Below are 22,259 nucleotides of genomic sequence, written 5' to 3' on the forward strand. Positions count from 1 at the left end.
TTGTGGTTCGTGCTATTTATTTGAGTGAATCCTAGATGATGTATTATCATCTATAAACACCCCCATTAGCTCTGTGGTTCAGTCCATCTTCAGGGTTTCTCTCGCCGACAACTTCACGTCAACTTGTCGCTCCGCTTTAGTTTTAGCCGTCAAAACTTAAGGAGAGAGTCCACTACAGCGACATGGCAGACGCCGATTCTCCCCCAACACCTCGGAAGGATGATGCCAACTATAACTTACATTTCAGAATTATAAACGAGCAACAAGTGGACGACATCTGCCTTGATTTCTTCTATAAGCCACACACCATCACACTCCTGACAGCTACTGTGCTGAGCCTCATGTACTTTGCGTTTACAAGGTAACGTTGAACTACATTGTGTAAGCTGACCTTTGTCTCCCACGTGCTTTTTCCTATACGTTTTAAATACAAAGAGTACAAAAGCACCCCTGTTCAGGATCTAGCTATCCGGACTGAGTGTAGTATCCACAGTGCTGCATGTGGTATGAAGCTTTCGTTTTTGTTAACGTGATGTGTGATTTTACAGAGATGATGACAACTCCGAGAACAACCTCCGAGTTGGTATTTTGGTGGTTGTCTCCTTCTTCTGTGTCATCAGTGTCCTGGCCTTCCCTAATGGTGAGATACATGTATCTAACCCTACAGTGGCTCCATGTTCTGTGTGTTTAAGCTCAGCCAATTATATCTTATTGTTTTGGTCCATTGTAGTTGGGTCAATGACATGGCATTCATATTTTAGTGTCCGAGTCCATTATTTCCTTTTTAAATAATGTTATCAATTCATGACATATATCATTTCATTCAATAAAAGCTATTGAGTTTGAATACATTTTCAGTACTACATTCAAATAATATTCATTCTTTTATGTTTTGGCATCTCAAACCCTGAAAACCGTCTGAGCAAATGAACAGACGAAGAAAACTATACATTTTTTAAATATATATTAATGATAATAAATTCAAAATTAATACAATGGCATGATCTTTCAAATAAACAAAATGTTACAAATACCTATAGTTTTAAAGCATTTCAGACATCTTTTGTCCAGTATTTTCTCAAATGTCAGGGTGCAACTGTAAAGATGGGACTTTTATTATTAAATTAAAGTGCAGAACAGTAAACATGATATTGCATCATCAAGAGGACCCTAACTGTCCTTTATGGCAGAGTGAAAATGTTTTTATATCTCTTTTAAATATTGATAAAAATAGCTATTTTTAACTTAAAGGTAAGCTGGTACACTTTCCATGTCAGGCGGTACAACCAATGTAAAACTAGAACAATTTTATTTTATCATATAAGTCTTTATTGTATTTAAATATAATGTGTATGACTTTGCTAACAAGAACAAAAAATAATACAGAAGTCCAAGAAGATGCCTGAAATTAGTTGCAGAAGTCAGGTGGTGCAACTGCAAGGAATGTCACTTTATGATATTTTATTTGCAGGGTTGGTAATGATGAAAAACTATAATAGTATGCAAGATTTGAAAAGAAAACCAAAAAAAGGACCCAGTGTTGCTAACTCTTCTCTAGTGAAACTAGTTAGTCTTCAACACTGACAGCTCGTCCCTTCAGGCCTCCCTCCAAAGCCACTCCCCCAAAACGATCATCTAGCAGCTTGTGGAAGACTGAGTGATGAGCAATGAGAACAGGTTAGGTAGCCGTCTGATCATTATATACGAGCTGAATGAAATGATCGGACGAGCTTCTCACAGTCCTGAGACAGACACTGATACTAGATTATTGTTCTTTTTTTTTGTCTGAGCGTTAACTGTCAGGATGTAAAGAAATATCAAATATTTTGAAGAAGATAACCAACCCTGCCTTTAAAGATGCAATATACTTTTCTAACCTTCGTCAAAAAAAATACGACCGAGTAATAAAGTAGTCTTTAATAATGAAAGGTTGTGTTTGATACTTAAGATCTTCCTTTAAAATATTCCTCTATAAACTCAAACAGACACAGTTCGTGGAAAGTTTTAGAAGTTTTATTTTTCAGACTTAGTTACAACGCTGCAGGTCTTGCTCTCTCTCTCTCTCTCTGTCTCACATGTCAAATTTACTTTAAAATCAACACTTACACGTAACAGTTTGCTTGATGATGGGTCCGTAAATGTGGTCAGCACACGTCTGTCACTCGTTTCCTCGTTGTTGTCTGTTCTCACTCGTAGCTCTGCTGGTGGCTTAGCTATCTGTCCTACTGAATAGCATTTACTGCTAACCATGACTTCAGACGTCCGCTCCGTAGGGCTGATAACGCCGCTGGTCACGCCGCTCGCTAATCACTCCAATAACAGCTGCTTCCTCCACAGAAATGCAGACTTTAACTGAACAACAGCTGCTAGTAAAGACAACAAGGTCAGCAACGCCTGCAATCAGTTGTCCATGTTAAATTAACCTGGTAGTCGATCGATAATCAATGTTGTTGTTTGTGAGCTTCTGGGTAAGGGTCACGTGATAGGCATGTGACGAATCAGGGAAGGACACGTCATGACTGCTAAGAACCAATCAAGTAGCGAACACGGGTGTCTACGACATCGTTTCTGAATGTATCCGTTTTCGACCGTTCACACGAAGAGGCAGCCCGGAGTTTTCAAACTTATCCGTCCTCGGGAGTGTTTTCAAACTCTTCCGTTTTCAGTGCTCGAAAACTCCGCGTAGTGTGGACGCTCAGTGTAAACGTAGCAAAACATATACATTTCCAAATAGAATGTCCATGTCCACATTACTCCGTTTGTGGATAAACAAGTTGGGCAAGATTTCTTGCCCTACTTGTTTATCTGCGCCACCCCCCCCCCCCTCTATCTTCACCCGGGCTTCAAGGCCGCTACACTAGTCTCAGTGACGTGAAGAACATATGACAATGATACCGGCCATTATCACAGTATGAATGTGAATATACATGGATACATTTCAAATTATGGATATGATCGATTTATACATTTCAAGACACAAATACATTTTTCTCCCACAACTACAATTTATCTTAAGTTATTTATTTATGGTTTATTTTGCAGTTCTTACTTCTATACAGCCTTATTTGTCATTGACCCAGTTGTGAAACAATTAGTCATCTGACACGAATAAGCAGCTATTTAAAAGTCCGTCATTTTTTTAAGAACAAATGCCAAATATTCTCTGCTTCCAGCTTCTCAAATGTGAGCATTTTCTGCTTTTTTATATTATGTGATAGTAAACTCAATATATCTTGTTTTTGGACTTTTGGTTGAACGAATTGAGCAAAATGAAGATGTCACTGTGGACTTTAGGAAATTGTGAGGAGCATTTTCCCCTGTTTTTTTCTGACATTCCATTAACCAAAAGATTATTCTGAGAATAATCGTCCGATAATAAAAAATAATTGTTAGCTGCAGCCATACTTCATTTTCTTGATATAAATGTTGTTATAAATGGACCTTGAGTTAAGACTTTTTTTTGTCAAATTTACCTCTACTTTAGTGCAAACACACTAAGAGTCACTCACCAATATGATGCTTTCTTCATCAGGACCTTTTACTAGGCCACACCCTGCAATATGGAGAATGGTGTTTGGTGAGTGCTCACCCACATGTGTCACACCCGCTGTGCGTCATTCACATTAACCACACTATCCTCACTCATTTCCTCCTGTCCTCGGCAGGCGTCAGTGTTCTGTACTTCCTGTTTCTTGTCCTCCTCATCTTCCTCAACTGGGACCAAGTAAAGACACTGTTGTACTGGATTGACCCAAATCTGCGCTATGCACAGCGGGAAGCTGATGTCATGGTGAGGATGGTTTTGAAACTCTGAACCATCAGAGCTGACACCACGTCTAATACTGAATGTTGGAAGATGTCAGAATGGATGGAATGGTGGAGAGGGCTTCTCTCTGTCGGTTCTAGTTTCCAAACACATTTTCCTGCTTTCTTAAGAAAAACGGACTGCTTATATATGTATGTTTTTTGGAATACAGTAAATCAAAATGAGAACACTTCCAGCTCTTCATTTCCAGTTGTAAAAATCAAGTGTTTTCTTTTTTTGGTTGCTGTTGTGTTTCTTATAATTCAGTCACCTTTGCCCTGACAGGAATATGCTGTGAACTGTACAGTGATAACATGGGAGCGGGTCCTGACCCACTTCGACATCTTCGCATTCGGCCACTTTGCTGGCTGGGCAGTGAAGGCTCTGCTCATCCGCAGTTACGGCCTCTGTTGGACCATCAGCATCACCTGGGAGCTCACTGAGGTAACATGCGCACATGTTCAACACGCGGTTGGACTTGATCTGCCTGTTCTGAAATCTGCAGTCCAAGGACCTAAACAGAAATTCAGTCATACAAAAAAAAGTAATTACTTGTAATTTGTAGTGATCCAGCTCACACAGGCACACAGCATTGCTTCAGCTCGGTGTGTGCTGGCAACAAGGATTGTTTGTTTGGGAGAAACTCATCAGAACAGAACAGTAGTATGAGCAGGAGTTTCTGCACATGACTCGTGCTGTTTCCTTGACTGTTGCCAATTGTTGACTGGAGGGATAAGATTACGGGATCTTGGTATGATCCCGTAATAAGATAAGATAAGATTTGGTATGTTTGCCTCATACCAAATTCATTCATCATAGAATCGAATGCATCACAGCAGGTCCTGAGGCCAACAAGGTGGGACTCAAATAACAGACTTAAGAAATGTGGCTCCTTGATTTCTTTCATCACATAAATACATTTTCACTAGGTTTTATACTTTTTTTTTCACAGCTGTTCTTCATGCACCTGCTGCCAAACTTTGCAGAGTGCTGGTGGGATCAGGTGATACTGGACATACTGTTGTGTAATGGAGGAGGCATCTGGCTGGGTATGACTGCCTGCCGGTTTTTGGAGATGAGGACCTACCGCTGGGCCAGCATTAAGTCAGTGAAACTTGTGCTCTTTTCCTTTGTCTTTTTATTTGTTTTCTTTGTCCTAAACAATGTGAAAGTATTAGGTATAATTGGTAGTTAGAGGCCTTTTCTTTTGTTGTTTACTTTTGATACAGCTACAAAATCAGGTAGTACTGTACTGGAAGATTACTATGAGAATCATTTAGTTGATTGTTCTAACAGAAAGTAGTTTATGATACTAGAATTCGGCATACTATAGTATCCTCAAAAGTGCATGTACTCTGTTCAGGGAAATCCACACCACTACAGGGAAGATAAAGCGAGCCGTGCTCCAGTTCACCCCGGCCAGTTGGACTTATGTACGCTGGTTTGACCCAAAGTCCTCCTTCCAGAGGCTAGCAGGCATCTATCTCTTTATGATCTTATGGCAGGTACTGTATTCTTTGATCTTTTACTTACTTATTGGATTGTCCTGGCTATTAGTGCTGCATCAATGGATTATTTCTTTTTAACAGATGAATGGATCAAATATTCTAAAAGCTCCTCCTCCATGGCATCCTGCTATATACAAAATATACAAAATATCCTTTAATCTTGTGTGTCTGACACCCTTTATCTTCGCAGCTGACAGAGTTGAACGCATTCTTCCTCAAGCACATCTTCGTCTTCCAGGCGTCTCACGCTCTCAGCTGGTGTCGTCTCTTCATGCTTGGAGTCATCACTGCACCCACTGTACGGTATGTTCAACCTTAAAAACGACATCATTACACCCATGAGCAGCAATAAACATGATACACTAGATTAAGATAAGACCTAAAATAACTACTACTTTTTTTGACATAACAAATTGTTTTTTTAGGGGAAATGTCGGGGATTTTCTCGATGCTTTTTGACATTTAAATCCGTGTGGAAACCTTAAGTACGTATTTGTTTTTTTCCTTTTTCTCCAACCTCTTTCAGACAATATTACGCATACCTTACAGACACTCAGTGTAAACGAGTTGGCACACAATGCTGGGTGTTTGGGTAAGTATCTTAAGTACAGATCATGTTTTTCTCTGGCCTAAAAACAAGCTGCATTAATAGTAGTTTTGAAAACTTGCTGTTTTAAGGACTGTCATAGCATTTTCAGTTTTACTCATTTCTTTTTTTTTTATTGCACGCGCCATACCTAGGGTCAAATTCACTTGTATGTGCCTGTCAGTTAAATCACAGCACACTTACACTGAACTTTGTCCAGAGCCTTGTAGGTGTTCTTTTCATCTTGTCGACAAATATCACAATAGCTGTGCCCGGGCTGATTGGCTCGCCCTGTTTTTAATCAAACTAATTAGAACGGCAACTTCGGCACACGTGTTACTGGTGTAGTCCCGGGTGTTGTAGATTCAAACACCAGGACAAATCAAAGTTCTCGCACAACTACAACTTAACAGTGAATGGATAGTTCCCACACGTGGCGACAGCTCAGCCAAACTGATGGCAGTCCACACTGAAACCACGGCTGTTGGCCACCGTGTTCTTAGCCAGCAAGCTTTTCAAGCTATTTTAAATTACAGTGCACTTTTTGTAGTCAATTGAAATTCATACCGTAATGTAGTTGTTGACCTTCCCTCAGATACTAAGCTGCTAATGCCCTCGGTCTGCACTAGTTTCCATAGCAACGAGACAGGCGCTCTCTCCGTCTGCATGAGTTGCTTCACATTGACGCTGCTCTCGTGTAACCTTTACAATTGAATTGCGTTTCCCACAGCAGCACGGTGAATGAGTATTGTTATGGGTTTGACGGCTGGGGAACAGTAACACGGAGCACATTTGAACTCGAGTGTTATTGCGTCCACAGAAAGGCTCCGCTGCAATGAAATGGTGCTGCCAAGAGAGGGGGCCAAACCAAAAAACATCCATTTATCAAATGCTCTGATATCTCCCCTTAGGGCCATCTCTTTCCTTGAGGCTCTTGCTTGTGTGAAATTCAGTCAAGACTTGTTTTCCAAGACGCAAATTCTTTATGTACTCCTGTGGCTGCTTTGTCTGGTAAGAAAAACAAGTGTGCATATGTGTGTGTGTGTGTGTGTGTGTGTTCTCATAGAGGATATGATTCACTTCAGTCAGTCGCGAGCAGATGCATCAAAATTATGCAACTATGCTTCCTGTGTAAATATGATAACACTGTGATGCTCTTATGTACCTTTTCAAAAAAAGGGACATCAACAACTGTTAATGTGTGCAACCGGCTTTCATGGATATGTTGCAATACATATATAACTTTAGGGTGTCTTTTTCTGCTCATTAAGTGTATTTTTTTCTACTGACCTCGGGGGGGAAAAAACAGTGTTAAACTAAACTTTCCTCTTCTACATTTTAGGCACTCCTCACACTTCTATCTTTATATGGGATGATGTGGTATGAGCAGAAAAAAGTGAAGGTGAGATGTTGCTTTCGTTCTTAATTTGCTGCTTCAGTTACATTATAAGTATTCATTTACAAAATGTTTTAAGAGTAACTTATAACCAGTGGAAAATCTTGTTTTGCTCACTTATTGTTGTTAAATTAAATACAAAATTAACCTGATACACAACAGACACTTTGAGTTGTCATAGTAGAAAAACACAGGTGTTACTAATAACATTAACGATGGCTCTGTTCTATTCAAGTGTCCCAGAGGACAGTGAGCCAGCATGCACAATACCAGCACCCTGAAACTAAAGCAGCTGAAGGAAATTGAGTTGCTGTCATTAATTCGATTATTTACACCTGTGCTTTTCCTACTGTCAGTAAAAAAAAGTTAGTGATTTCTAGCTTGCTGTTTAGTCACTCTTTATCTTCTCATTCGTCTCGCTGATCTTCCTTCTCTTTACAGAGCAGTTCTGTACAAAGTGAGGACTGCGATGACGGCAGTTTTGGCGACTCATGTGATTTTGCTCCAGATGGCCTTGCAGGTCAGTCTCATAACAGGCAGATTGGTGACAACTCTTCTTTAAAAAATAAATAAATAAAATAAAATAAAATATATATATAAAAAAAAAAAATGAATCTCCATCCAGAATGTTTGACATATAGTTGTGTATTTTTCCTCCATAGCTCAGAGGGATACATTAAGACGTTTACTACCGACAAAACGGAGGAGAGCTCATGGGAAGAACAGATTTGGGAATGAACATGGAGGAAAGAAATAATGAAACAAGAGCGACACTGAATCACACCGTGAAGGATACACCCAACAAGAGAAATACAGTATGCATCGATCGACTGAATGTTGTGAAAGTTGCATCGAGGGTTTGATAAATTCTAGAGGGCAGACTCCAAAACAAAGTCACGTCAACAAGCCTTGATATATTATTTCAACTCATCAAGTTCTAATATTCTGTGGGAGTCGGAGGCGAAGTACACCAATGAGCTGAACGCTTCATAGACCTGCAGACTGGTGTGTTGATTCTCTAGTACCCTGGCAGATCTTTAATAATGTATCACAAGGACAACATTTGTCTTGTATTTAATGTCAGACATTTTTAAACAGACCTAACCTAGAATTAATTTATATATACACTGGAATGCTAGCCATGCATCGTTCTACAACATTTTATACTCTTCTACCTTAAATTACATTAATATTTAACTTTGAACTGTGGGACACGTATGTCCAGTCAGGGAGTTGACCCTGAGTTGTGCTACACTTTGAATTTTGTTTGCTTTAAATCTTGTTGACTGTTTACAGTTTACTAAAGGTAATACTTTTATGAGAAAACTAAAGATCATTGTTGTGTATGATTTGTCGTTTGAATTGGTGATGATTATTTGTTAACTTGTTACTATGTTTGTGTTTTTATGAGTGAATATAGAATACAGTAAAGCACTGGTAAATGCAGAACTGTATGTTTTTCTTCCATCGAAATTGCATCATCACTTTAAGTAAGAGGAGCAGCCAAGTGTAACTGAACCACAAGTAGCCTTAACCTATGTTACCCTTTTTAACCTAAGTCAATGTGATGTTGGGATGTTGTTTTTTGTCTTGGTGTGATTTTGTGTGTTTGTTTTTAAAGAGAGAAGTAAGCAGTGTATGATAGGTGTACTGATCAAGAATACTGTGGCATTCAATGCAAAAGCACTGTGGTGACATTCAACAGCAGGGGATAATCATTTGTGTGAAATTATCCTTTTTAAGTGATCCAAATGAATGAACTGTGACATCGCTATAACACAATAACTGACTGCTACATGTAAGCTGTTCTTAATATTGTTGAATGATGCCTTATTTTTCATCTTTAGTGTAGGAATGTGTTTTACAACTTCCCTGAAAGTTTTTGACTAGCCTTCCTCAGTTGTTCTGGTCCTTTGACACGTACAAAGCTTTATGTGTCAGACTACACTGTATTTTATATAAAATGTTGCTACCTGCTTTTGCCCCGAAGAAGGTGTCTGACCAAAGGTTTGCTTACTAAAAAGATTTTGCACAGATATGAGTGTTGGGATGCTTTTTTTTTTAAATAAATCATATAAAATGTGTTAATTGTAACCTCAAATGCACTACTTGGTATTACTGATTTATAATTTATATGGATGGGTTGATGCAGGCTTACATAACAATACATACAAATCATACTATACAAATCACACTATGTTACAGGAATGCCAAATTCCATGACGGTATACAGAGTTAAAAGTGTAAATCACCCGAGATCAAATTCTGCAAACTACTACAACGACCTGGACACAATACTTTTTCTATACCCAGTGATTTATGCACAGGATAAAGACAAAAAAAATGTGCTCCTACAGCTAATAATGATCAATTACTTGTTTGGTCTATAAGACTTTACAAAATAGTGAACAACGTTTAACACAAAGAGCTAACTATTAATTGCATATCAAAATTGTTGATTAATTTTCTCTTGATTGACTAACGATTAATTGACTAATCCTTTTAGCGCTACTAAAATCACTAAATTATGCTTCCCGTTGATAATATAAACAATATATTTAAAAACCATAGCAATATAACAATTTTCAGTCACATGACAGAATAACCCCAATGCTAGAGCCATGTGGTACAAACTTCCGGCAGGTCAAACCTGCCTCTTTGTTACGTTCGGCTACTACATTTCCCACAGTGCTTTGCGAGTGGCCGTGGCTGTGGCTGGATGACAGCTATCCGGCGCCGAAACACCGATAGACACTCAGACGAAAGAGCCATGGCGGCCACGGGTGGAGGGAAAATTAGAAGCAGGAGATATCATATCGCCTCTAAACCTTACGCAAAGAATAAACAGGTAAACCAAGTGAAAGTGTTCGTGTTAAAAACCCGTAACGAAGACTTTGAGGTGATCGCAGTGCCATTATGGCTTAACGCTTGTTATTGTTTTGTTGGAGGCATTTTGTGGCCTGCTGTTAGCGGTCGTGGCCTCCACGCGCTGCTAGCATGTAGAGGAAATGCTAGTAAGCTGGCTTATAGGTTAGCATACTCGGCCGGACTTGACAGGTCAAATCACGGCACAGTGAGTCGTTTAGACCGGTTTATCTGTGTTGTTAAGTAAACATGCACACGTGACACGTTGGGTCAAGCAACGTTAGCTATACTACTAAGTGCTTAGCCGTTAGCTGAGTTGGCAGAAAGCGAGGAAGTAGAATTCGAAGTGTTAGCTGGTGTAGCTAATGCTAGTTAGCACGCTAGCATTAACGAGCAACGTATTGTTGTCTTCGGTTTTGGAGGCATCACACCGTCGCAGGGAGAATTGACATGATGGTTTCGTTGAAAATTGCATCTGTCTACGTCTATGTGTAGCCACATTTATTGCAGTTAAATTATAGGATTATGTGTCTGGCCTGTCGGAGTCATGTATGATGTTAGGCTAGCTAACGTTAGCCGAATCTCTGCCAGTTGGATTGCGCAGGAAGCATTGGGAACCCACATGGTTGCCTGGATTCACTTGCCGCCTGGACCTCAGCTAATGTTGCCTTTTAAAACCGCTCCGATATGTTAATAGTGGACAGCACGTGTCTCTATACATGGCTGACCCATTCAACTACTTTGTCTTTAGATATCACGTGGACTATTCTATTGACCTATTAATAAGAGGTTGTTTATATTAATGTCAGCATATTGGTGTGTTCCCTGACTGAAGAGGCAACTAAACTAAAAATCTTACTTTTAAATGATGCCAGGGATGCAACAGTCTGAATATTGATAGTGATGCAAGCAGCTGATCATTGTGACCTACTAAAGGTTATCAAATAACATTTTACGAGTTAAACAAGATTTGGATGAATAGTAATTGTTTATGGCTGACATCAGTTATCCACACTTGTGTTTTGACTTCAACCACTTTGCATTATATACAATTTATCCATATGATATAAACAGTGATATAGTTCTAGCAATGTATTCAAACTGATACTTCATGTTCTAAATTGTCAGTTATTGTCTTTGTTAGGCATTGTTGGTTTTCGCATGAATGCACTACATCACAATTTTTGGTCTTCTTTCATTGATATAAATTGTGTGAAACATCTCAAGCACAATATAGTTCAGCAGCACTACAAACCACAGCTTCCACAATAACCATGCTCTGAAATGGTTAAATCAAAAACTGAAAAATTGGTGCGGGCTGATGATTTACACTGCATTAATTTAAGCAAGATGGATTAATATGTGAATATTGGGTTTATGGTAGTTTGTTGTAGTTGCGCATCTATGCACAGTCACAGACAATTGCATATAAAGTTTTTATTATGTGAACTCTATAGCTATATATTTGCTATTGCAGACTGTTGAAATGAAGAGAGATTAATTGGAATAATGCATTTATGCCAACAACAAACACACTCATTAACATGTAATATCTTAGTTTGAATAAATGTTATTATGACTTGAACGGTGTCTCAGTCATGCCAGACAGGAGTCATGATTACATCTTCTATTGCTTATATATTTGAGTAAATTGCAAATTGTGCGGACGTGTTTGAAGTCCATACAAATATTTCAGGACTTAAGTCAGCCAAAAACTATGATTGTCTAAAGCTTGTGTACAGTTGTACTTAAAAGGTGGATTTAGCTTTTCTTCAACAGCTTAAAAAGCAGAAGGAGCGTGAAAAGACATGTACTAACGATTGTGCCGTCGCTTTCTTGATTCATCTGTGAGATTGCTTGCTGAAAACGGGAGTCTTTTCTCGCCAATACTTACCTCATCACATGACATGCATGTAATTATACGGCTGACTCAAAGATCTAAAAATGTTTAAGGATGCACGCTCATCACATTTGTGTCAAAAGCTAGATTCACTGATCTACTTAAGTCCTGGAATATTCAATAGAAATGATTGTGCTTCAGTTCGACATGATGGCTTTCAGAGCGAGCGGGCCCTTCAATCCTCATAACAATAGCTTATGTAGCACTAAGTAAACTAGCACTGTGGTGGGATATACACTTGCTCTTGACTAGTTTAACTTGTATTTGCACAAAGGTTAAAGTGCAGAGGGGCCCACAGGTGTATTTTGTAGATAAGCAGGAAACAAGAGGCACATTTGGCTCTTGTCAGGTGTTGAAAGCTACCATGGGTTAGACAGGGTGCATATGAAGTGATACACCCACTAGCGAGCCCCTTCTCTCATCCTTTCCCCTCTCCATCTACATCCTTGTCACCAGAACAACATAACTGAAATCTGAGGACATCCAAGTACAGTTACTGTCTCAGTCTAAGAGACAAATAATAATTAATATTAATTAATTAATAATAATGTGTACTTTCTAAGTGTGATGTAGGAGACGAGACTCGTCTGTATCAACTGGAATTAATCTAGACTTCAGTACAGTGCTGACCAGCGTCACTGCTTCACAGAAGCGAACCACTTTGCCTGACCCAGTTTCACACTGTCATACTCAGCTTGTGTTTTGCTTTTCACTGAGGAGGCCTAATGGCTTCTTATTGCATGTTGTCCTGTGCACTTATTTCAGATTGTAAACGCAGTGTTCGTTGCGCTCTAAAAGGACTTAAAAAGAAATTATTTGGAACTGCTTTGTCACAAATACGTTTTTAACACCAAAATTAGGTATCAACATATTTGGCAGAACTGTTTTGTATACAGCGTTACACACATTGACTTTTATCCAATGCTGATTGTCAAGGGGATTTTCTAATGAAGCTGCAGATAATGGCCTGACGTGATGGTCCTTTGTTGTTTCTTTTATGTGCATTCGTCTCTGCCTCTCACTCATGTTGACGACTTCCTCTCATGTTTTTTTATCAGCAACAGTCAGGCCTCATCAGTCGAGTGACAGACACAGTAAAGAGCATCGTTCCTTCCTGGCTGCAGAAATACTTCAGGAGTGAAGATGCTCCTGAAGGAGGAGGGGATGTGCTGGAGACAGACCAGAACTGCCAGCCACCACCTCCTCCTAATGGCAGCGAAGAGGGGCCTCCTACCCTCGATAGATGCGACTCCCCAGAGCCAAGCACCAGTAACACAGGTCAGTCACTCTTCACATCTCTTCAAAAAAAGATTAGCTCAATTTTCTATCCCATACATGAGATGCTCACCTGTGACTTCTTTCGCTCTCGCACAGAACCCCCAACCAACCGGGCGTCCCTAAACTTTCAGGACTATGTGCTTTCTCGACCTCCGCTGAGTCGTTCGCACCTCCACTTTCCACCGCTGGACGCCTCCTCCCCGACCCTGGGGGCCTCCAGCAGCCTTTTCTCCCAACCCTCCACCTCCTCCGCCCCTGGACCCTTTTCCACAGGCTTCTCCTTGGTCAAAGAAATCAAGGACAACCTCTCGCAGCACGAAGATGATAACATCTCCACCACTAGCGGCTTCTCCTCCCGCGCCTCAGACAAAGGTAACAGCAGAGTGACTTCTTCACCAACGATTAGTGTGTTGATAACGGGTTTGGGAAAACTTATCTGAACACTGATTTTATTAATATATAACAACATCTTTGCAATCCCTGCATTGTGTTTAAATCCCATTTATATATGACTCAAATATACAAAAATGTCAGAAAACACTAATTACATGTCAAGACTGGTTACATTTCTGCATTGGTGCTTTCTTAAAACGGAGATATAATAAAAGTCTGTTTTCTTTGCTTCTGCCTCTGTAACAGATGTCCCTACTTCCAAAACGGCATCACTTCCCCAACTTTGGTCCCCAGAGATGGACAGAACTCACTCTGGGCCTCAACCTGCCCAGTCCAGTCTGAGAAAGCCTTCTTTCAACCTGTCTGTATTTGGAACTTCCTCCAATGTGAGTGTCTGTGGGTTTGTTCATCGAGATACTGAGCAATGCTTTCTGAAAGAACAGAAGTTTGCCACAAAGCTCCGCATTTTGGTGTGTTTGGTTTGATGTCGGGCTGTGCCTTTGAGGCAGTGGCCCACTTTGATATAAAATGTCGGTCTGGAATTTGGTCCATGCACAGAACCCAAGTCCTGCGTACCACAGACTTCTACAAATTTCAAGTTGACAGATACTTTTTAGGTACTTTTTTTTAATGTTTTAACATGAAACATGATGTTTATAATTAATTCATGTGCATTATCTGGAAAACCAATGTTACGGTCAGTCCGCTCACAGACAGACAGTATGTTGATGTGTTGCATTCATATTCACCTGTGTGATTTAACATGTTGGATCAGTTTTCATGTGCATACCAGACACCGCACCCCAGTCTATCCGATTCAAAACATGTCTGCCTTTGTGTGCATTCTGACATTGATTTATTACTGCTATGAAGACGAACTCCAGAATGACAATACAAGTCTGATGATTTAACCGTCTCTCTTCCAGTCGTCATTAAACAGCACAGTACTAAACTCCAGCCAGCTCGGAGATTCACCCTTCTACCCCGGGAAGACCATGTATGGTGGGGCAGCTGCAGTCAGGGGCTCTCGCGCTCGTCCTGGAACACCGTACCAGGTGAGCCAGTGAGAACCGCACGGTCTAGAAACTGAGACTTGTGTATCCAGATTCAAACAATGTGATCATTTTGATAAATGCTTCATATGGTGAGCTAGCACACTTGGTTTAACACGTTTATATTCAGTCTACATGTGCATTTAGCGTTGTGGGTGAACACTGACGTCATAGTGTGACTGTAGTGTGAATATTCTTCCTTTTTAAATTGGAGACTAAATATGCTCATCTGATCTGTAGGCCCCAGTGAGGAGACAGATCAAGGCCAAGCCTGCTGGTGCTCAGCCCTGTGGGGTGACCAGCGCGACAGCCAGACGCATCCTTCAGTCCTTGGAGCGAATGTCGAGCCCCCTGGCTGTGAGTACACACACACATACACACACCACATCACCTCCTCTCATCAAACTTTATTTTACCTCAAAATTGGACAGTAGTTAGACATTTGATATTTTGCCAATGAGCATGTTAAGTGACACAATTGTATTTTTCTTCTACAGGATGCCAGGAGAATCCCAGCAGCAGCCTCATCCCCCCTCTCAGCAGTAAGAGCTATTCATATATTTACATATATTGTAAGCATTTGTTTGCAGTGACTCATACATTACATTAGTGTCCTTTAAAATATTAAAATCTGAAAACACTTATTGATTTGTCCAACAATGAAATAGTTTTCTGACATGAGTTTCTATTTTGCAGTCAATGGATGGCACAAATCTAGATGTTTCACATTTCCAGTCAAAAAGGAAACGTGTAAGTACAGATTTTTAAATTCTTGTGAGAATAACTGTCATGTGTGTCCCTGTATGACTTCAAGCATCCTCTATGTATGCAAACCAACAACTAAACTTAACTTGTGTTCTTGTAGCTTAGCACAGAGCTAAATATCACTATGAACAGGGATGTCATTGTACAAACCCAGCCGCACTTGTTGTGGTTTGTCCTCCTGTCATTTCCTGTCCTACTGTCTGTTGGCCTCCTTTACGCCAGCTAACAGGATTCTCCTCACTGGGACACAGTTGTTCACGACTCGTGTGTTTTTCTTTATACATGCGAGTGCTGGCGAGCAGAAGAGCACTAGACTCTGGATTATATTTGGCTCATGAAAGTGTGTAAGTGTGTGTGTGTGTGTGTGTGTGTGTGTGTGTGTGTGTGTGTGTGTGTGTGTGTGTGTGTGTGTGTGTGTGTGTGTGTGTGTGTGTGTGTGTGTGTGTGTGTGTGTGTGTGTGTGTGTGTGTGTGTGTGTGTGTGTGTGTGTGTGTGTGTGTGTGTGTGTGTGTGTGTGTGTGTCAAAGTTGGTGGTTAAATCGTGCCAGCTCTGGATTGGACTTGTCCTCAGTAATAACTGTCAGGCATTCCCATCTGCGACAGCTGCTTTGTAAATCCTAACAATGGTGTATTGACGCTCACAGTTCCATAACAAGAAAGCCTGCTATGTGACTGTTGCCTCAGGATTTACCTTGGTAGGGTTCAAACTATAGTGAAACCCAATCTACATTTTTGTGGCCAATAATGATAAATCATAAAATGTTGTAGCGGCTGATAATTAATTTCTAACCTACACAAACAATCTTGATTCTGTTCCCGTAGATTTGTTTATTTTACAAATTGTGACCGAGATGCATACAGAGCGTTTAAAACATCAACTTGCCTCTGGTGGACAAACTATGTTAGGGCGACACTGTTTCTAAATGACCTCATACCTAGTTTGGCATTTCGTTTGGGTCCAACGCTGATAATGTTGTACTTTTACAGTCTCTAGAGATGTCACTGTTCACGTTCTGGGACCAAGTTTCATGTTTGAGTTCAGAGGATAAACTATGTTCATTATATTAAAAGCAGCATGAAGACAAAAGCTTTATGAAACGCATTTAGATAAAGAATGCAGCACTGCCACCTTCTGTTGTTTCTGATTCTCATCCTTTGTCTTTTATTTGCCACCGTTTCTTTCATTCAGATGGAGTCCACCCTCCCACCGGTGCAGAAGCTGGTGGTTCCCGTTGCAGCGTCGGTGTCAGGAAACCGCTCCGTGTCCTTCAGGCCGACTTTAACTCCCGGAGGAGTGAGCCGAACTCTTGACAGGACCCCAAGAGAGACGGTGAGAAAGGTGCTGCATCATGTTGCACCATTGCATTGTTCCTGTACAACCTGATGCTACATTTGTTGTTGTTGTTTTTATTCCCTTAGCAGACAAGACAATCACCGCAACTACCTGAAGCAACCCCAGGACCATCTCGAAGGTAAAACAGGGTTTGCTCTAATTGACCAGCCAAGAAAGTTAGACCTATTAACAACATGCCTAGTTACTGTCACTGCTCTCTGTATCTTGTTTCCTTTACTGACTACACCTGTTCCTGTCTACCCTCTACCACTAGCACAATGATTTCCAGTGGCCCAGCCTATCCTCTGTCCAGCACGCCTGCAGCCAGCAGCGTGAGCTCTGGAGGAGGCAAGATGAAGAGAGAGAGGACCAGTACACGGCCTTCCTCTAAACGCCCCGAAGAGGACGAGGTAAGGCCTTTGAAACTAAACACCTCAACGCTTTGTATCTTAAAACATGATGTACATCGAAGTTAACATTTATTTATTGATGGGTTAGGGTTAGAAATGGCAGACAATAGGCACACAATGATATTCCTCCTTGTTCTCTGACTTTAGGTGGCTGAGGTACCAGACCTCCCGAGCATTTCACTTCCCATCAGCGCCTCTGCCTTGCCGACCTTCAGCTTCTCCTCCCCTCCTCTCACCACCTCCAACAGCACGGCTCCCAACCTCACGCACGTGACTCCCACTAAGGACACGCTCACAAACAAGGTCCGTCTTAAAATTGTCTCATTCTGTTACAATGCTACTCCAAGTCTAATGGTTAGCAACATTATTTATGCATTTTATCCACTTTTATTTTAATGTTTGTTTGTTTTACAGGAGCCCCCAACGGCCTCGACGCCTCCCTGTGTACCTTTTACATTTTCCTCCCCTATTGTCAAAGCAACTGCTGCTAGTCCTCCCTCCTTTTCCCCCTCAGTAAGTAAATGTTTAGTCATTGATTAGGTTGCCATCTATTTACAACGGTAACGTTGATGATAATTGTCGTTTCCTGTTTGTAGGCTGGATTCACTTTTAGTGCACCTGTAGCCAAGTTAGGACCCTCCATGTCAAATGGGAAGCTGGCCTCTCCCATCGTTGCAGCAGGTAAGACGGTTTTCTCACAGTCGGCATGATGCAGATTCTCTGCCTTTCCTGAGAAAACTGTGTTTGATCTTTTTGTGTTTTCATGTCCTCTACAGTGAAGTCAGCCACAAGCAAAAGCACAGAAGATTTTGATGGGCCGTTTAAGCCAGCCAAGGCCCTGAAGCAGGGCAGTGTGTTGGATCTCCTTAAGGCACCTGGTAATAATCAGTAACTCACTACACATTCACAGTATTTGTTTTGCATCATTCTGTTGTTCACCGCTTCAATCCTTCACTTGCTCCGTCTAGGCTTCGCTTCTCCTGTTGCCCAGACTTCCCCAGGCCCGGACGGCGCTCGGCTGCAGACCTCCACGCAGTCCACATCCCCCTCGTCCTCCTCCTCCACCACCACCACCTTCTCCCTCTCCCTCTCTTCAACAGGGTTTAGCAATCTGTTCAAAGCCCCACCAGGCTGGAGCTGTGATGGCTGCATGGTGCAGAACAAGCCATCAGACACCAAATGTGTTTGCTGCATGGCCCCGCAGCCCTCCTCATCCAAATCTACGGACGGCAAACCTTCAACGGCCACCTCGGTCGGGCTCGAGAGCAGCTGCAGCACGAGCACCACCTCCTCCACCACTACAACTACTGCAGGTTTTGGCACAATGTTCTCCAAACCTGCAGGAACTTGGGACTGTGATACATGCCTGGTTCGAAACAAACCCGATGCCGTGAAGTGTGTGGCCTGTGAAACGGCCAAACCCGGGACAGGGCTTAAACCCTCACTGACTCTTCCTTCTACCTTCTCAGCCATTAAGACTGTATCCACACCCACAGGCCCTGTTTCTACAGGGTTCATCGGATTTGGAGAAAAGTTCAAAAAACCCACGGGTGCATGGGAATGTGATACGTGTTTGGTAGAAAACAAGGCGGAGGACACAAAGTGTGTGGCCTGCGTGAGTGCTAAACCAGGTAATGAGAGACCTCAACCATGGTAATGTTGGTATTTGACATTCAACAAAAGTGCCAAATCTTTGTTTTTGTTTTTTAGTGAAGCGTCTCTATTTCCTCTCTCATCCTCACAACAGGAGCTTCAGCAGGAGCCTCTTCTTCAGCCAGCAGTGCTCCCGTGTTTGGGTTGGGAGATGTGTTCAAGAAGCCACAGGGTGCCTGGGATTGTGATGTCTGTCTAGTATGGAATAAGGCTGCTGATGTCCAGTGTGTTGCCTGTCAGACAGTCAAACCTGGAGCTAAAGTGGAGCCCAAAGGTAACAACAGTTATCCGAAAGTACATGCTCACTCACAATTTCATATAAATATCTGTTTGCATCATATGAGACCGTCAAGATAACCATACAAAATCAAAATAGTCCAAATATTAGGTTTTGAGAAACTTGATACTTTTGCATTTTAACCGATACCTAGTCTACACTTTTCACATTTTTACATTTATGTTTTACTTTATTTCTCTTAAGCTTTTGGTTCATCCGCTGGCGGGACTTCAGGCTCTAATTCTGGAGGTTTTAAGTTTGGTGCATCGGACAGCACCTCAGGATCGGGATCTGTAGGTTTCAAGTTTGGAGAGTCCTCCTCTTCATCTTCATCATCAGATGGATTCAAATTTGGAGGCTCATTTGGAAGCTCCACATCAGAAACCACTTCTAAAGACAATGCCGCCTCATCAGGGTTCAAATTCGGCAGCTCATCTGAGGGCTTTAAATTTGGGACCGCCTCTAGTGATGACAAAAAGTCGTCAGACCAATCTGCTGCAGGTTCTGGGTTTAAGTTCGGAGCAGGCGGTGGGATTGCGTTTGGAACTGGATCCTCGAGCACAGAAAGTAACTCCTCTAAGGGCGGCTTCTCCTTTGGACTCTCAAAACCCGAGGAGAAAACCCCGGACACCACCACCAACCCCTCCTCTCGTAGTTTCACTCCTCCGGCCTCCTCTCAGGAGAAAAGTGAGGCTGCTGCATTATCAAATGATGCCACATCCACCACCACCACCACTGGGTCGGTATTTGGGAGTTTGGCGACCCCCGCACCACAAGGGGGCACATTTGGATCCTTACAAACAGACAAAGAGCCAGCTGCTCCCACGTTTACCTTCGGGAAGCCAGAGGAAAAGAATGAAGCTGCCGCCTCCTCGGCTCCGTCTTCCTTCCTCTTCGGGGCCGCTGGTAAAGATGCAGACGTTGCACCAGCAGCAGCAGCAGCAGCCGCCTCCGGAGGCTTTTCCTTTAGCAAGCCCGGTGCTCCAACAGAACAACCTCCACCCGTCTATAGTTTTGGCAAGCTAGCAGACAAGAGTGAAACGTCTGCAGCAGAAGCTCCGAAGCCGTCTTTCTTTGGACAAAGTGCTGCAGGTGAGAGTTTGAACAGTGCTACTGTCGGAATGAGCTTGTGAATGCTACGCAGTCTGTTGATCTATATAATGCCCTGAGGATTTGTTCTTTTCAAATTTTTTGTTTGCTGATTTATTTGAAGGTTTTGTAACTGGATTAGTTTTTGTAGTAATAAAAAATCCATCAGTTAATCCCTGCAGGCTTTTTCTTTCAGTACTTCAGCGATTTAGTATTGCACTTTAATTTCTTTATTCCCCCGACAGATTCTTCTGCTGCTCCAAAACCAGCGTTTTCCTTTATGGTTGGTAATCCCACCAACACCGTCAACTCCACCACTTCATCATCCACCACCCCGACGCCCAGTCTGTTCGGCATCACCACCAGCAGCAGCAACAACAACAGCGGCTCCACTCAAGCCCCTGCTCCTTCTGAGGCTTCCAGCACTTTCATGTTCGGTCAAACTGCTGCAGCATCCAGTGACGCTCCACCAGCTAAAGCCTTTGTCTTCGGCCAGAGTCCGGACGGCCAGCCGCCTGCCCCGTCAGCTGCTCTTCTGAACTCTGCACCCGCTCCAGCCTCAGCTCAGCCCTTTATCTTCGGTGCTCCTGCCAGTGCTGCTGCTGCTGCTCCGGCTGCTGCTGCTGCTGCTCCTCCATCCTTCGGCTTTGGATCAGCAGCACCCACTGCTGCCTCAACGTCAGGTCTGTGGTTCTTTCAGATAATAAACATGATGACTGTGATGTTTTGGACTTAAGGCACAGCAATGAAACATTTCATTTATATTTACATGTAATGATGATCTTCACTCCTTTCTTTTCATCAACAGCTCCGTCTGCAGCTCCCTCACCATTTGCATTCAGCTCGGCCCCCTCTGGTGGATTCGGGGCCAATCAGACTACTTCATTCGGCTCCTCCTTTGGATCCCCCTTCACAGCCGCACCTTCCCAGCCCCCAGCCTTCGGGGCCAAACCGAACTCCACACCTGTCTTCGGACAGCAGACCAACTCCACACCTGTGTTTGGGGCGGCTGTTAATTCTGCACAAGGTGGGTGACTGTGACAGTAAAATCCATTTTCCCTTCAGGTTGTCCTCCGGATCCTTGCGTTATGAAAGTATGTTTGTCACGAGTTCAAACGTCTGAATGTGCCACATGGTTCTCAGGTGGAGGCTTTCAGTTTGGAGGAGCCAGTGCATTTGGAGCCACAAACAACACCTCAGGAGGAGTGTTTACTTTTGGAGCTGGAGCAGCACCTTCTCCCGGCCCCCCTGCAAACCCCTCCATCGCACCCCAGTCAGGACCACCTGGGGGTGGATTTAACTTTGCACAACCCCCAGCATTCAATATTGGGTAAGCTGTGTTTCCAGAGTAGCTGTACTTTTATTAGAGGCGTTAAATAAATGATCAATGTAGTTTCCTGTTTATTTCAAAAGCTCCAGTAACAGTCTGACATCTATCAAGACAAATGTACATTTATTGAGCATTAGTACTGCCTCATGATTGTTGGTTCACTTCAGTTGTTTCTAAAGGCAGCGTTTGTTGTGATGCTTACAATAATGGGGATGTCTTTTGCTCTTCCAGGTCAGCGAAAACCTTCACCGCCTCTCCTGCTGGACAGCCAGCGATTGCTGGGCGCAAGATCAAGACAGCAGTGCGGCGCAGGAAGTAGAGCCACGTGGACTCGACTGTAACGAAGACTTGACTTTGACTTGACTGTACCCCCCCCCCCCCCCCCCCCCCCCACTGAAGTCTGAATAAAGTCCCGGAGGGTCTCAGCTACACCAACACTGAAGTTATTGGGCATGTGAGGAAGGGGGCCGAGGCTCGGGGCGGCTTTGTGCTGGGGCTGGACGGGTGCGCCCCGTGTTTTAGCTGTAGAGCTCATCACTCGGAGGTTTTCACCGGAGCCGTTAACATGCGAGACTAATCCCGCAGGACTTCACATGAAGAAACTGTTGACTGAACAATG

At 42.5% G+C, this 22,259-nt stretch overlaps 2 protein-coding genes across 7 annotated transcripts in view; both read left to right on the plus strand.

The window, feature by feature from the left end:
- Positions 1-115: 115 nt before the first annotated feature.
- On the plus strand, positions 116-9,379 carry ptdss1b (phosphatidylserine synthase 1b). 3 transcript variants are annotated; one of them, XR_012957616.1, is made up of 13 exons: positions 116-361; positions 549-640; positions 3,533-3,577; positions 3,666-3,790; positions 4,091-4,249; positions 4,758-4,909; positions 5,169-5,310; positions 5,504-5,616; positions 5,840-5,905; positions 6,811-6,910; positions 7,242-7,301; positions 7,742-7,815; positions 7,958-9,379. XR_012957616.1 is itself a non-coding variant. In XM_076105584.1 (13 exons), exons 1-13 carry the CDS (start codon positions 183-185, stop codon positions 8,050-8,052), a joined length of 1,407 nt encoding a protein of 468 aa, XP_075961699.1. In that variant the 5' UTR covers positions 119-182; the 3' UTR covers positions 8,053-9,379. The 3 variants fall into 3 exon arrangements, 1 of the variants encoding a protein (XP_075961699.1); XM_076105584.1 differs by having other exon boundaries at positions 119-361; positions 7,737-7,815; XR_012957615.1 differs by lacking the exon at positions 7,958-9,379 and having other exon boundaries at positions 6,811-7,301; positions 7,742-7,813.
- A 635-nt stretch (positions 9,380-10,014) lies between these two features.
- The window catches only part of nup153 (nucleoporin 153), a 13,527-nt gene continuing 1,282 nt past the window's right edge, over positions 10,015-22,259 (plus strand). Inside the window, exons 1-22 of one of the 4 annotated variants that reach the window (XM_076105637.1) lie at positions 10,015-10,143; positions 13,119-13,338; positions 13,435-13,710; positions 13,978-14,117; positions 14,658-14,786; positions 15,024-15,140; positions 15,281-15,325; positions 15,480-15,533; positions 16,738-16,878; positions 16,968-17,020; positions 17,156-17,291; positions 17,439-17,594; positions 17,706-17,804; positions 17,888-17,972; positions 18,068-18,169; positions 18,260-18,922; positions 19,039-19,218; positions 19,426-20,313; positions 20,556-20,993; positions 21,119-21,337; positions 21,454-21,640; positions 21,872-22,259. The exon at positions 21,872-22,259 is cut by the window's right edge and continues 1,282 nt beyond it. In XM_076105637.1, coding sequence (XP_075961752.1) covers positions 10,015-10,143; positions 13,119-13,338; positions 13,435-13,710; positions 13,978-14,117; positions 14,658-14,786; positions 15,024-15,140; positions 15,281-15,325; positions 15,480-15,533; positions 16,738-16,878; positions 16,968-17,020; positions 17,156-17,291; positions 17,439-17,594; positions 17,706-17,804; positions 17,888-17,972; positions 18,068-18,169; positions 18,260-18,922; positions 19,039-19,218; positions 19,426-20,313; positions 20,556-20,993; positions 21,119-21,337; positions 21,454-21,640; positions 21,872-21,959 — 4,545 coding nt within the window. In that variant the 3' untranslated portion in view covers positions 21,960-22,259. Of the gene's footprint in view, positions 10,144-13,118; positions 13,339-13,434; positions 13,711-13,977; positions 14,118-14,657; positions 14,787-15,023; positions 15,141-15,280; positions 15,326-15,479; positions 15,534-16,737; positions 16,888-16,967; positions 17,021-17,155; positions 17,292-17,438; positions 17,595-17,705; positions 17,805-17,887; positions 17,973-18,067; positions 18,170-18,259; positions 18,923-19,038; positions 19,219-19,425; positions 20,314-20,555; positions 20,994-21,118; positions 21,338-21,453; positions 21,641-21,871 lie in introns of all 4 variants that reach the window. The other 3 variants (XM_076105638.1, XM_076105639.1, XM_076105640.1) reach the window with 3 other exon arrangements.

The sequence above is a fragment of the Anarhichas minor genome, unplaced genomic scaffold (genome assembly GCF_050575085.1).
Source record: "Anarhichas minor isolate MPS153535 unplaced genomic scaffold, ASM5057508v1 ptg000033l, whole genome shotgun sequence".
NCBI lineage: Eukaryota > Metazoa > Chordata > Actinopteri > Perciformes > Anarhichadidae > Anarhichas > Anarhichas minor.

What these genes read in the sequence shown, in the direction of transcription:
- ptdss1b (XM_076105584.1), top strand. Translation starts at nt 183, where the DNA reads ATGGCAGACGCCGATTCTCCCCCAACACCTCGGAAGGATGATGCCAAC. An exon ending in ACACAATGCTGGGTGTTTGG is followed by an intron (nt 5,906 to 6,810) that starts GTAAGTATCTTA and finishes ATCTCCCCTTAG; the next exon opens with GGCCATCTCTTTCCTTGAGG. An exon ending in TGCTCCAGATGGCCTTGCAG is followed by an intron (nt 7,816 to 7,957) that starts GTCAGTCTCATA and finishes TTTCCTCCATAG; the next exon opens with CTCAGAGGGATACATTAAGA.